The sequence below is a fragment of the Varanus komodoensis genome, unplaced genomic scaffold (genome assembly GCF_004798865.1).
Source record: "Varanus komodoensis strain SLA01 unplaced genomic scaffold, ASM479886v1 scaffold165, whole genome shotgun sequence".
NCBI classification, from domain to species: Eukaryota; Metazoa; Chordata; class Lepidosauria; order Squamata; family Varanidae; genus Varanus; species Varanus komodoensis.
This window is the reverse complement of record NW_025335487.1, coordinates 187612-200178: the sequence shown is the minus strand read 5'-3', so window position 1 is coordinate 200178 and position 12567 is coordinate 187612. Positions and strand designations below refer to the sequence as shown.

The 12567-nt window shown below is 54.3% G+C and overlaps 1 protein-coding gene across 1 annotated transcript in view; it reads right to left on the bottom strand.

Annotated features, from left to right (window-relative positions):
- ZNRF3 (zinc and ring finger 3) overlaps positions 1-12567 on the bottom strand; it is a 45930-nt gene that overhangs the window by 14914 nt on the left and 18449 nt on the right. Inside the window, exon 2 of the mRNA XM_044426192.1 lies at positions 8802-8927. Within this exon, the coding sequence (XP_044282127.1) occupies positions 8802-8927 (126 nt within the window). The remainder of the gene's footprint in view (positions 1-8801; positions 8928-12567) is intronic.

Genomic DNA, 12567 nt, shown 5'->3' with positions numbered 1-12567 from the left:
ACAATCCTTATTCATTGGTGGACTGACTCTCTCTCTCTCTCTCTCTCTCTCTCTCTCTCTCTCTCTCTCTCTCTCTGTCTGTCTCTGTCTGTCTGTCTGTCTCTCTCTGTCTGTCTCTGTCTCTCTCTCTCTCTCTCTCTCTCTCAACTACCAAAGTTCCTTAACTCCTGCAGCAGAACCAACACCTGGAAAAAAGCAAGTGGCACAGAAATGGCACTAGCATGTGTTGCAACCACAAACATCACATTCCCAAGGAGATCTCTTGGGTCTCTGAAGACACTATAAACATGATGCTCCTACTCTGCTACTCAGGGCATCCCCCCGATCTCTCCTAGCTGTCCCCCAGAAGCCAAAGCCTAGACAGTCAAAGACACAGTGCTGGCAAGAACTTGGCCAATGCACAGGAGACTGCCAGGAGATGCTGGGGTGGGCACAGCAGACAAGGTGCTTCTGGAAGGTCAACTCATTCCTGCCTCTGGAGATTGCAAACACACCAAAGGACAGGGCAGAGCACGTGAGGAGAAGCGGCTTGTTCAAGCTGCACTGAGGGTGATCAGAGTGCAGGCTTCTGTTCTCCCTACGCTCTGCACACACCACAGGAAATCAAAGAACTTCACGTGAAAAGGGAAAGAAGAAATAAGCAAAGGCAGAGTTTAGAAGGTCATTAAGAGCTAAGAAAGTACATGGTTGAGAGAGCGATGCAGTGGAGACACGGCGTGCAATATTTATTATCTTGCCTGGAATTCTCAGAGGTAACAGGTGCAAGGGGGTTACTCTTTGAGAATGGAAGGTTAGAGGACTGGTGAAGTGTCACTAGAGACACTGTGGACATGCCAGATGGGCACCGCAGAAAGAAGGCGGAGAGGGACAATAGTGTGAGAAAAGCCGGGAAAGAGCCAGCCAAGAAGAGCAGTCTGGCCATGCCACCGGAGGACAGTTGCAGTGGGCTAGGCTAGGGATGGGTGCTGACGCTGACGGCCGGGGTGCCCGCCTCCTGCAGGATGCGGAAGCGCAGGGGGGTGGCCGGGGACCCCTCCGGAGAAGTGCTTATGAGATCTCCTAATCCATGAAGCACCCGCTTTCCCAGCACACAAATCCATTCTACGATGGCCAGGTTGCCAAGACTCATGAGCCAACTGAAAGTGAGTCCTCCTCACTCCTCTTTGATCCCGCCTGGCACTACTGAGAGCGCATCACATCTGACCATGACGCTGTGGACAAAAACCTGGAGCGCAAGCAACATTCTTGGCTGCAGAATGGAGAGGAGATCCTTCCGGGAAACGGCTGCTGACCCACCGGTGTTGGCAAGTGAGCGACAGTTGCTGAGGCCCCGGCCAACTTTTCTTCGAGGAAAGATGCTGCCAGGAGGGGGCTGCACTGATGAGAACTGGCGGCAAATGCGGGTCGTGAACCCAGAGCCCTGGGTGGGTGGAAACAAGAGAACGAAGTGCCGGTCCAAGGAAGCGACAAGAGTGGGGATTTGGGTGCTACAAGAGAAGCCAGGATGCTGAGCAGGAAGCGCGACAGCAAGAGCCTCATTGGAACAGAACGTGCCAGGCTGTCAGTACGGATATCCTTCCAGCCAGAGGATGGGAACTGCAAAAGAAGAGGCTGAATTCCTTGTACAAGAAAGTAAATATGACTTGACAGAGATAACCAAGTGAGAAGGACGACTCCCGTGATTGGAATGTAGCAACTGAAGGATATGACTTGTTCCAGAAATGGCTGCAACATAAAGGCAGGGGATGGTGTTATATGTCAAAGGATTGTACACCTGCACAGAAATTCAAGAGCCCTGTAAGCTGCATAGCACTGAAGACAGCATCTGAGTAACACTTAATGAGGAAATAAAAACAGCGTTGTAGCTGGAGCATATTCCAGACCGCTTGAACCAAAAAGAGAGGATCATTTATTTAATGATGTGTTTATATAGTAAGTTTCAAGGCGGTAAGGCCCTCTCAAGTCTGTTCACAAAATGAAACATCAGCCTATGGTAAACTGAATAGAAGATTAATATAGCAAGTCTCAATTAGAACAAACAAGCTAAGCTAAAGGTCAGAAGATTGCAGAAATAGTCTAAACTTGCCATCTGAATGCACAGACCTGCTTTAGATGAACTCGCTAAAAGCAGCTGCAAATGAGCGAATCTTTCTGGTCTCTTTGGAAGGAATAAACGGAGCAAAGCACATTCTCCATGGGAGGGAGTCCACAAAGATGGGACTACCACCAGAAAGGCTCTGTCTCTGACAGACCTTCCCAGCCGATCTGTAGGCAGTCCCTCCATAGCCAATCTTGGGTCCAGTGCAGGGTCACAGAGGTGCAAGCGGCCCTCCAATAACCTCCTTCCAAGACACCAAGAACTCGGCTCCAGCACTTTCAATCGGGCTCAGAAAGGTACGAGCAGCAAGTGCAGCTGAAGCAGGTATTCTGTGCCGTCATTGCCAGTCCCTGCAAGCAGCTGGGCAGCTGCAGCTTGACAGCAAACATTTCCAAACCGTCTTTAAAATGGACTCCAATACGGACCATGACAGGAGTCTGATCCGGATGCAACCAGAAACTGAATTACCTTAGCAAGGTCCACTTTCCCTGGCAAAACAGAGAAAGCCAATAAGAGCATTCCCAGACCAGGAAAATGGGCAGGACTGCAGCCCCTCCAGTTCCTGGCATGTGAAAGCCACCAAGGCTGTTTCTGGCCCCAAATAAGGCCAGAGTTGCCTTCCTGAAACAAACTACAGATGTGCTGGGGAGCAAGGCATTCCAGCCATGGTGGGCTTCAGCTACCCCGAGATCTGCTGGGAGACGAACTCCCTAAAGCATGGAAGCTCCTACAAATTCCACGCATGCCTTGTTCAGAAAGAGGAAGGAGGGGGAGAGCGAGGGAGGGAGAGGACTGGCTTGGGTTGAGTAAGTGAGAGCAGAGTTGGTCAATGAATTAAAGCAGCAACAACTTTCAGGATATTTAAACATATATTTAAAAGCTATTACATATGTTTAAGGACTTAAAATGTACAAACGTCACCTTTGTCCCAAAAAATACTAATCAGAAGAATCACGTACTAGAAACAATATAAATCTAAACATAAATATTCTAAAGTTCCATGGCATAACATCTATCTCAACCCATTAAAAATGGTAATTTAAATTTAATGTAATGCCAGAATTCATTATATGGCATGTTTTGAAAAGCCAAAGGTGAGCATACTCAAACATGTAAATTCAGCTTTTTAAAATGGCATTCATGAGTTCAGAGAAACACTAGCTGTGGTTTCACGAGCCCTAATAGCAATGAGAAAGAGTCCGAGCTAGGTGGGCAATTGTGAAGGAGTTCCTAAGGGCATAACCAATTCGAGAGAAAGCAAAAGTCAGGAAAGCTCCTTTATTAGAAGCACTTGGCAAGTGATGTCCGGGCCACAAGGGTCCGAGACAAAATGTCCTGTGGTGCAGGAAAGAGCAACCAGGTCAAGTGGGTGGCACGCCTCCCCCACCAGGAAATGCTACGCCAGGTGAGCTCTTTTGCTTAAGAAGGGAGTGCAGCAAGACAGGGCAGTGTGTAGAAAATTGTGCAAGGTGTGCAGAACTGGACAGGGAGACATTTTTCTCTGGAACCCAAAGCAGTCATTGCAAGGAGCCGGCTGGTGGGAGACTCGGGACAGAAAAAAGACAGACTTCGTCACACAGTGCATTGTCAGATTATGGCATTTGTTTCCAAAAGACGCAGCAGTTGGCACCAAATCAGATGCCTTTAAAGGGTGAGTTGGCCAAATTCATGACAGAAAAACGTACGAATGGCTCCCAGTGCGGATGGGCTTTGGGCTGCCTCCAGTGTCAGAGGCTGCATGCCTCTGCTCCCCAGCTGCGGTGGAGGGGGGCTCTTGCATGCCCGTCCTGCTTGCAGGCTTCCCATGGGCAGCTGGCTGAACACTGTGCAAACTGAAGGCTTGACAAGGTGGACCTGGGTCTGATCCAGCATCGGGGCTCTTCCCACGTTCTTTGCTCTTGGGGAGTAACTGGGCCTCCCCACGCAATCGTTCCTCATATGCCATGCCTCCCAATCCGGCGACTTTTCTTGTGACCCTGCCCTGAACCGATCCTGACCTAGCTCTGTCCCTCCTATAATGTGGCACCCAGAACTGGACGCGGCACTCTAGTTGTGGGTGCGCCAGAGTCATGTAGTGCAGGATCAACACCTCCCTGGATCTGGAAGCCACGCTTCTGGCTATACATTTCATGGGCATGATCAACCCTTCCCATAAAGAAAAGAAAAGGAAAGGAAGGAGGAGACCAAAGCCTTCTGTGCTAAATTAATTCTGATTTCTCTGCTCCATGAAATCCTGGCCCAGTTCTGAGCTCCAGAAACCCTGACCAATTGGCATCGACCACAACACGCAGCGGTGCCCTTTCGCTTGCCTCCTCTCCTCAAGGGCACTCGCGATGTAAAATACTGATTTTCTCGTTTCTTTTGAACAGGCATTCCCTTGGACTGCCTCCAGCAGATTTCCATGGATTACTTCTCTCCAGCTGAGACTGCTTCCTCTCTCCAGTCTTGGATTTTCAGTTATCCAGCTTCCAACATTCCATGAAGCAGAAGAACTTCTGTTTTGCTGACTGTGGTGCTCTAAGCAAAGTTCTCTGCCAAATTTTGAGGCCACAAGTGCTACACAGGAGCATGGGGGAAGGCACCTTACTTCAGAAGGAAACCCAGAGAGATGCTTCCTTGCCCCAAGCTGGAGGTTGCAATTGATTAGCACAAGAGAAACGTCCAGATCTCCCCCTCTCCCCCTCCCCTCAGCAAAAGCATCCTAAGCCCAGTCCTACTCCGTCCCCCACCAACTCCAGCCCCACATCGCATGCAGCCTCTCCCCCGGATGGAGGCACTTTGGATTTCTCCACCCAGGCTTCCGGGAACACGTCTTTCCTTGAGGCTCCATCTGGGAACGTTGCTGTGGGTCAGTCCTCCGTGGTTGCACCCTGCAGCAGGTCAAGCCATCCCACAGCCCACACTAGAGTTCTCATCGTACAGCAAAACTGGAAACTTCTTTCCACACAGGCAGGAACAGAATTGCATTGCAGAGGCCTCAGGGTAGGGATTAAAGACAAACAGCAGCAGAAACCCTTCCACCTCTAATTAGGGGTCTTTGTTTGCCAAAGAGCCCTTCCGCAGCAGGACAACTTAAAGTCAAGCCATTGCTTGGAGAACGTCTCCCAGCAGGTTGGCTCCTCCGGGCCAGCCATTTCTGGTCACAGAGAGGCAAACTGCCTGCAGGCTGTTTTTGCTGGCTTCGCACTACCGTCAGCCAGAGGAAGAGCATGAGAAAGAGCCATTCTGGGACCTAGTTTCTCTTTGGAGAACAACCACCTCACGTCCTCCGAGTGATATCCAGGACAGGCTCCTGCCTGCCCTCTAGCAAAGATTACCGGACTAGACTCCGGTCATCACGAGCAGCCCTTGGGTGCTGAGGGCTGCGGCCCATGGCTAGCAAGAGGGTTCACACCTGCAAGAAGTTAATCACTGCCTCTTTCTTTCATTAACGCCAGACCCTCACCACCATGCAGGCAGCATAGGGGTCTCGGTGAAGGTTGCTGCCCTCACATCACAGGCTTCTGAGCCAAGGCTGGGTATCTCCAGAAGAGCTCTGAGTGGCGTTCATCTGATGCAAATAGGAGAACGCAACAAGGCGGTCTCACGTGCATCTCCAGTCACAATTCAAAATTTATGAGAATAACCGCCATGCATCAACATCCTGGTGAGAGGACAGAGAGACTGCTCTGGCATCTCCAATTTTTCCACTTGCCTTCTGAGGGAAGCAAATACGGTATCAGCCAAGAGAAGAGAAGAGAAGAGAAGAGAAGAGAAGAGAAGAGAAGAGAAGAGAAGACTGAGGGGGGACATGATATCCCTCTGTAAGAACCTCAAAGGCTGTCACAAGGAGAAAGATCAAGATCTCTTCTCACTGATACCTGAGTGCAGACACGGAATAATCAAGTTAAATTGTGACAGCCCAGGTTCAGGCAGGACATCAGGACAAGCTTCCTTGCTGTCAGAGCAATAGGGCAGTGGAACCAGCTGCCTCGAGAGGTGGTGGGCTGTCCCACACTGGAGACATTCAGAAAGGAACTGGGCAGCCCTCTGAGTGGGGCGGCATGACTTGGTGTCCTGCACCAGCAGGGGGCTGGACCCGATGGCCGTCCTGGACCCTTCCAACTCTACTCTTCTAGGATTCTATGAAGTAGGCAGAAAAATGGAAAAAATAGCATCCGACTTTGCAGGTGGCTGGTGCACTGTGCACAGACTCAGCACTGCCCTAGAGTCCAAGGGCACCCGAGATCACTTCAGCATCCGCCTCTCTCAGCAGCACCAGTAAAAGGAAGCAAGAAAAGGCTGTGGATTGATCATGGTCAATTTTTATTTGCCCAAGAACAGCCAGAGCAAAAGCAGGCCTTGACGGATGCACAGAGCCAGGTAGCAGAGCCAGCGGGGTTGTGGCACTACAGCAAGGTTCCCTTTGCAGCGATTTCTGCTCAAGGTGTGTTTGGGCACATCGGGGAGCAGCGAGAGGGCAGGCTCAGCCCGGAAGAGCATCGGCTGAGCATGTGCAAACGCCGGGAGCAAACCAGGGAGGAACAGGAAGCCTTGCTAAAGGAGAGGCGAATTATGTAGCCGCTCAGGATTCCCAAAAGCTGGGAACAAATATGGATGGGGAGCATTTTGAAAGCATCCCTTGAGAAGCAAACAGAATACAGAGGGGCCCTGGCAAGGCCTGCTGTTCCTATTGCCAAACCCCACAGGCAAAGCCCAGTGAGGAGCAGCACACGGAGAATCAGCTCCCCTGAAGGCATCGGAGTCTGACGGGCACACAAAGCCAGCAGCTCGGTTCCTTTGCCTCCCGACAGGAAGGCACGGGCAAGGGAGGCTCTCTTTGGAGCAGCCAGCGCTGAGCGCTTCCCAGTGACCATGGGAACAGGCTCAGTGGGCTTCCCGTCTCAGCACCAAGAAGAAGCAGCCGCTGAAGTTCAACACAATCCCCACCCCCACTCCCAAAGAGACGGGCTTGAGACGGGGAGGGTGCACTTGCCCGGCAGCCGAGATGGGCTCCTTGGCAAGCAGCTCTGGCCACCTCCAGTGCCCCTTCCAGAGCCGGCCTGCCCTTCTCCTCCCTGCATCACCACCAGCTGGTCCATCGGGGGACTTTCAGTTTTCGCTTAGAGCGTGTGGCAGACGGACGCCTGCAGTCCCCTCCAGGGTGGGGGGCATCTCTGCTCAGAGACCAGGGCACAGTCTTCCAGAAAGGGGATCCCACAGGTGGGGCTTACTGAGGAGGTGCCCAATTCAGTGGGGGCTTGGCAGGGACACCCTCAGCCTCCACACAGACTTGGGCTGGCAGTGTGTATGGCCAGTGTGACGGGGGCTGCGCACACGGCCAGCCCCCTTTCTCATCCTGTGTGCAATGGGTCGACTCAGGCCCAAGGTGGGGGCAGATGCGAAGGGGGGTGCAGCAGCTGCCACTGGGTCCACGCAGGCCGGGCCCTCCCCAAGTGGCAGCTCCACGAAGCGTGCTGCTGTCTGGGCTGGAACCACGGCAGGGTGGTGCTGTCCAAGGGGAGGAGAGGAGAGGAGAGGAGAGGGCCACGGCAAGCACTCGGGGCCTCCTGCCCTGACCCAAGACCAGTGGCTAACCCCCCAACAGCCACGGTCACACAACCATCAGGGCCCCTTCTGCAACACGGCCAGCCCCAGAGAGCTGCAGCTTGCTCTTCTCAGTACTTCTGCTCCAAGAGCCTGCATCAAGGCCAACGTGGAGAACCCCTCCAGCTCTCTGACAGCCATGACACCAGCACCCTGGGCGGGGGGAGCAGGTTCTCCATCAATAGAGGTGTCCCTACAGAAACCGGGCAGCGATCCACTGGGGGCCCTGTGCAGGAGCCAGGCTCCATGGCCTGAACAGCCCTTCCAGTTAGGACTCTATGAATCCATCTTCCCAAGGGCTCTCAGTTCAGCACATGGACGGGCGAAGGGGCTGCCCCACTTCCATGACAATCCATTCCTTCCGAGCTCTTCTCTCCCACACACAGAGCACTCCCTGCAATGGTGGCTGCTGCCACTGGGGCTGGTGGGCACGTGGCAAGGCAGCGAAAGCAGCGCCCGAGAAAACCACGGCTGCATTTAAGGAAGATGCAGAAAACTCAGAAAGAGTCCAGAGGAGGGCAACAAAAACGTTCCAGGGTTTGGAAGCACTGGCCTCTGAGGAGAAACTGAGAGAACCGGGCATGTTCAGCCTCAAGAAGAGAAGACTGAAGGGGGACACAGTATCCCTCTGTAAGAACCTCCAATGCTGCCTGAAAGAGGAAGGTCAAGATCTCTTCCCACTGATACCAGAGTGTGGGACACAGAATAATCACCTCGAGTTGTGACAACCTAGATTCAGGCTAGCTATCAGGAAACCTTTCCCCACTGTCAGAGTGATACAACGGTTTCCTAAAGAGGTTGTGAGCTCTCTCATACTGGAGACATTCAAAAAGAACCTGGACAGCCCTCTGAGTGGGATGGTGTAACGTGAGGACCTGCAACAGCAGCGGGTTGGACCCGAAGGCCTTCTGGGCCCCTCCCATGATTCTATGGGTTTCCAAAGGTGGCCACAGGACACACTGTAGATATAACCATGAGATCAGTTCCACAACAGGAACCTATTATACAGAAAGGTCAGACTGAGGTGCACAAGGCAACCTCAGACTTGTGAGTTCAAAGCAGGCAGTTTAAGAAATAAGCAGTCTGGTCCACTCCACAGGAAGGATCGCCTCCTTACCTTCCCCAGAACGGTGAGGCAGGGCTTGGGCTCCAGGTCAGGCTGCTCCAGTTTCACCACTCCGACCCAGCCATATTCATACAAATCCTCTTCATCGTTGCTATTGCAGAGTCCCAGTGGATGCATCTAGGAAGGAAGAAGAAAGAAGCTCCGTGAAGCGGAAGACCTCGGACAGAGCTGAGGTTTGTACTCCACACACAAGCCGCCTCACAGCATGGCCCTTCTCACGCCATCTCTCGGGTCACAAAACGCAGCCGCCGCGCACCAGACAGGCCTCGCCACCGCTCCATCAGTGACAGTCCAAGCAAGAAACGTCAGCTCGCACATTCTCTTCCCTGAGTGGGAATCGGCCGGGGCCTCACCGAGACTGCCTGCCCTCCCGAGCAGCCACACCTGCTGGCACCTGGAGCACCCCTGGGCAGGCCCGTCTCTGTGCCGCTCTGGAAGAAGACAATGCTCTCCCCGCAGACCTGCGTGCATCAGGACCAGTGCAGGACACGGCACCGGAGCCCAAGGGCTGGGAAGCAGAACCAGAGCTCCACACAGATGCACTCGGACAGACAGACGGCCTCCCTCCCTCCCTGGCGGCGGCCGGCATGCCAGGCAGAAGGCTAGATGTCCAAAGTGTTGTCCAGGGAGGTGGAAGCTGCAGCACAGGCCCACTAACTTCTCTAGCAACTGAGAACACAGCGCTGAACTCATTGCTCGTCCGCAGGCCCCATGGCCATGAATTGCAGGCACTGGCTCAGGGCTGTGTGCGCGGTTCCGAACACGGCGGGTGCTCATTTCCGTGGGCACGCGCTCACCTGAGTTGTCGAAGAAGCAGGCTCCTGGTCCCCAGCCCCTTCCCTTCCCTGTGTCTTGTCTGCGCAGAACATGAATCTTCATCCTCGTTCCCTGACAGATACCAGACACTCCTTCCTCCTGGTCTGCCTCCTCCTCACAGTCCCAGTCCTTTTGTAACTGGACCAGCATTGCTCGCAGTCCCCACGGGCAGGAGGCACAACGGCAGGGTCAACTGGTCACCCCCACAGGTGTTCCCGTACCCCCCTTCCCTGCTTTCATCTGTTGCAGTCACACAGGAGTAACAACGCGCACCTCCTGTTCTCAACCTGCTCGCTTCTTCCCAGTGCAAGGGCCTTCACATGTACAGCACCTTTCCAAACACAGCCTTGATGGCAAACTGGTTTTCCCACTGGGTCAGAAGATAATCTGCAGGGCTCACTGGGGGATGAGCTTCCAGGAGCTCTAAATGAGGAAGACCACTTAGGATCGTGCCAAGTAGCCAGCCAAGCAGCCCTTCCCCTAATGGGAGGCTGAGGTCACTGGCAGGGCCCCCCTCAACCCACTGCCTGGGCACAGGCTTGTGAGTAGCTGCCCTGAACAAGGAAAAGTAACCCACACAAGAATGCCTGAGTGGCCTGGGGGTGGATCAGATCGCAGGCCGGCCTAGCCCCGTACCCCGACTTCCCACCCCAAGCAAGTCGAACATCAGATGCAGTGCTTGGGGCAGGGGGCAGACGAGGACAGGCATGAGAGCCAAGGGCCTTGGAAACGCCAGGCCAGCGGCCTGTTGCCATCAGAAAAGAAGCATGCTTAACATACTGTGGAAGTACTGCCCTCTCACCATACACGGTTCTCTGTGAGCCCATGGAACCCGCGGAGACATCCTTGCTGGGATGAGCTTCTCATCCTGTAACACCATCCACCAATCCTGCACAGCTTTGCGTGAACACCTGCAGGTTCATCAAGTGGTCTGTAACCCACCTCCACAAAGTAATTAAGCTGCCACAAAGTAATTAAGCTGCAATGCAGCTCTTGTGCATGCACAACCTCCAGGCACAGCATCACACGCCGCGGCATCCACCCCAGCCCCCCCCCCCATCAGACGCACCAGGCCCCAGGCTTCTCACTGCTGGGTGTGCACACACCCCAAGGGCGGGAGGGGGCCCTTCTCGAGTGTGGCTTGCAGGCTGCCTCCACGCCATCTCGGTGGGCCATAGCGGCTGCCTTGTCCACTCAATGGGGAGGGATCGATGAGCATGTTTATCTAAGCCAGCAGGCAATGCTCAGTGATGTCAGGACAGCCACACTAACGGGGCACATGGGCCTACCCATCATCTCAACTTGAGCCATCTGTGGGGGAAATTTCCTGCACAAGACCCCTGGAAACACACAGCAGCCTCTCAGCATGCCTGCGGGGGCAGCGTGAAGGGAGCCTGGGGCTTTCATCCTAGGTCACACTATCTCCACACACTCCCAAGGGTTTAAAGCAACTTCAAAACTGACCGCACATCTTTAAGTGGGTTACTGTTACAAGCCAAGCAGTGAATCAGGCAAGGCAGTGTTCAGTCGCTTTGTAACCTCATCCCCAAAAGAAAAGGGGCCGGTGATGTGGGATGGGGGTGTCTTCCTCTCCTTTGTCCCTCTCTGATCTGCCGTGCATACGAAACTGCCTGGGCCCACTCTTAAAGGCACAGCCACTAGGAGAGCCTTTCCAATCCCAAACGGGTCCCACTGGTGCGCAGATACAACTTATATTTAGAGACCAAGACATACTACAAAAACCTGGGCTTGGAAAGGGTCGAACTCTGCATGCAAATCTCCTCTCGGCCCACCCACCTCTCTACAGTCCAGGATCACCTTGTGCTCAAAGACTGACCCAGCAGTCCGGTAGCTATGCTGCCCCTGCCCAGGCACCTCAGGTCTCCATCAGTACCAAGGCAAGGTCCCAAGTTATGCAGCACTCTGAGCACAAAAGCAGCAGAGCAGAGCAGCAGCAAGGTCAGGGCAAGGGAAGATCCCGTGTGGTGGAGCCTCTCCTTCAGACCTTTCACGCTCTCCTCCGAGGACACACTGCCAAGGAAGGAAGCGGCAAGACGCGATGCTCTGCCCCTGGACGTAAGAAGGCAGGATGCACTCCTTGCAAGAGGGAGAGCAGAGCTGCCCACTGGGCCTCCCCTGGACGCAAAGTCCCAAAGAGCTTCCCCAGAGGACCCAAGCATGACCCTTTCCGGGGAGCTTTTCAGACCGCCAGCCTCTCTGTAGCCTCCCAGAGGCAGAACACATGTGGAGAAAGATGTGGAAGGGGAGCATTTCACAGCCAAAGAGGCAAACTCACTTGTCTCTTCGCACACGGACCAGACTGGGTTTTGCTTGATCGTCACATGTTGGCATCCATTCAGGTATTTGGTGGTGAGGGAAAAAAACGCCGGTGAGGGTGAAAGCAGAAACATGTGCACGCAAGGTCTGTCGACTGATGTGTGAGCCACTGGCCACGCGAGAGCCACTGGCCAGTCCAGCCTCCAGCTCCTCCCGCTGGACCGCTTGCACTTCGGAGCAGCCCACACGAGGCCTGGTCTGGCGCCTGTCTGTTCCTCGCTCGCCTGGCAGGTACTCCATCGGCTCCTTCGCCCACGGACGGCTTCGGGGACAAGTGCGTGCAGATGAGGCCAAGGCAGCCTCTCTGCCCTCACGGGGCCACCCTACCCTGGCTGTGAGCTGCGCTCCTCTTGCAGGCAGGCAGGCAGGCAGAGCCGAAGTGGCGCGGCAGGCACAGCCAGGAATGCTGGCAGCTGCAGGCCGAAGAGAGCCGCACCACGTGGCCTGTGCTCCCACGTGGCCAGGCCGGGGGGCACTGCTGGGCACGCCGCCTGCACCTCTCTCCCTGGTTCTGCCGAACACTTCCAGTGACAATAAAGCAAGAAGAGGTGTGACGCACACACTACCAGGCAGAACCTGCTGTAGATCTGCTGGACTACAAAAC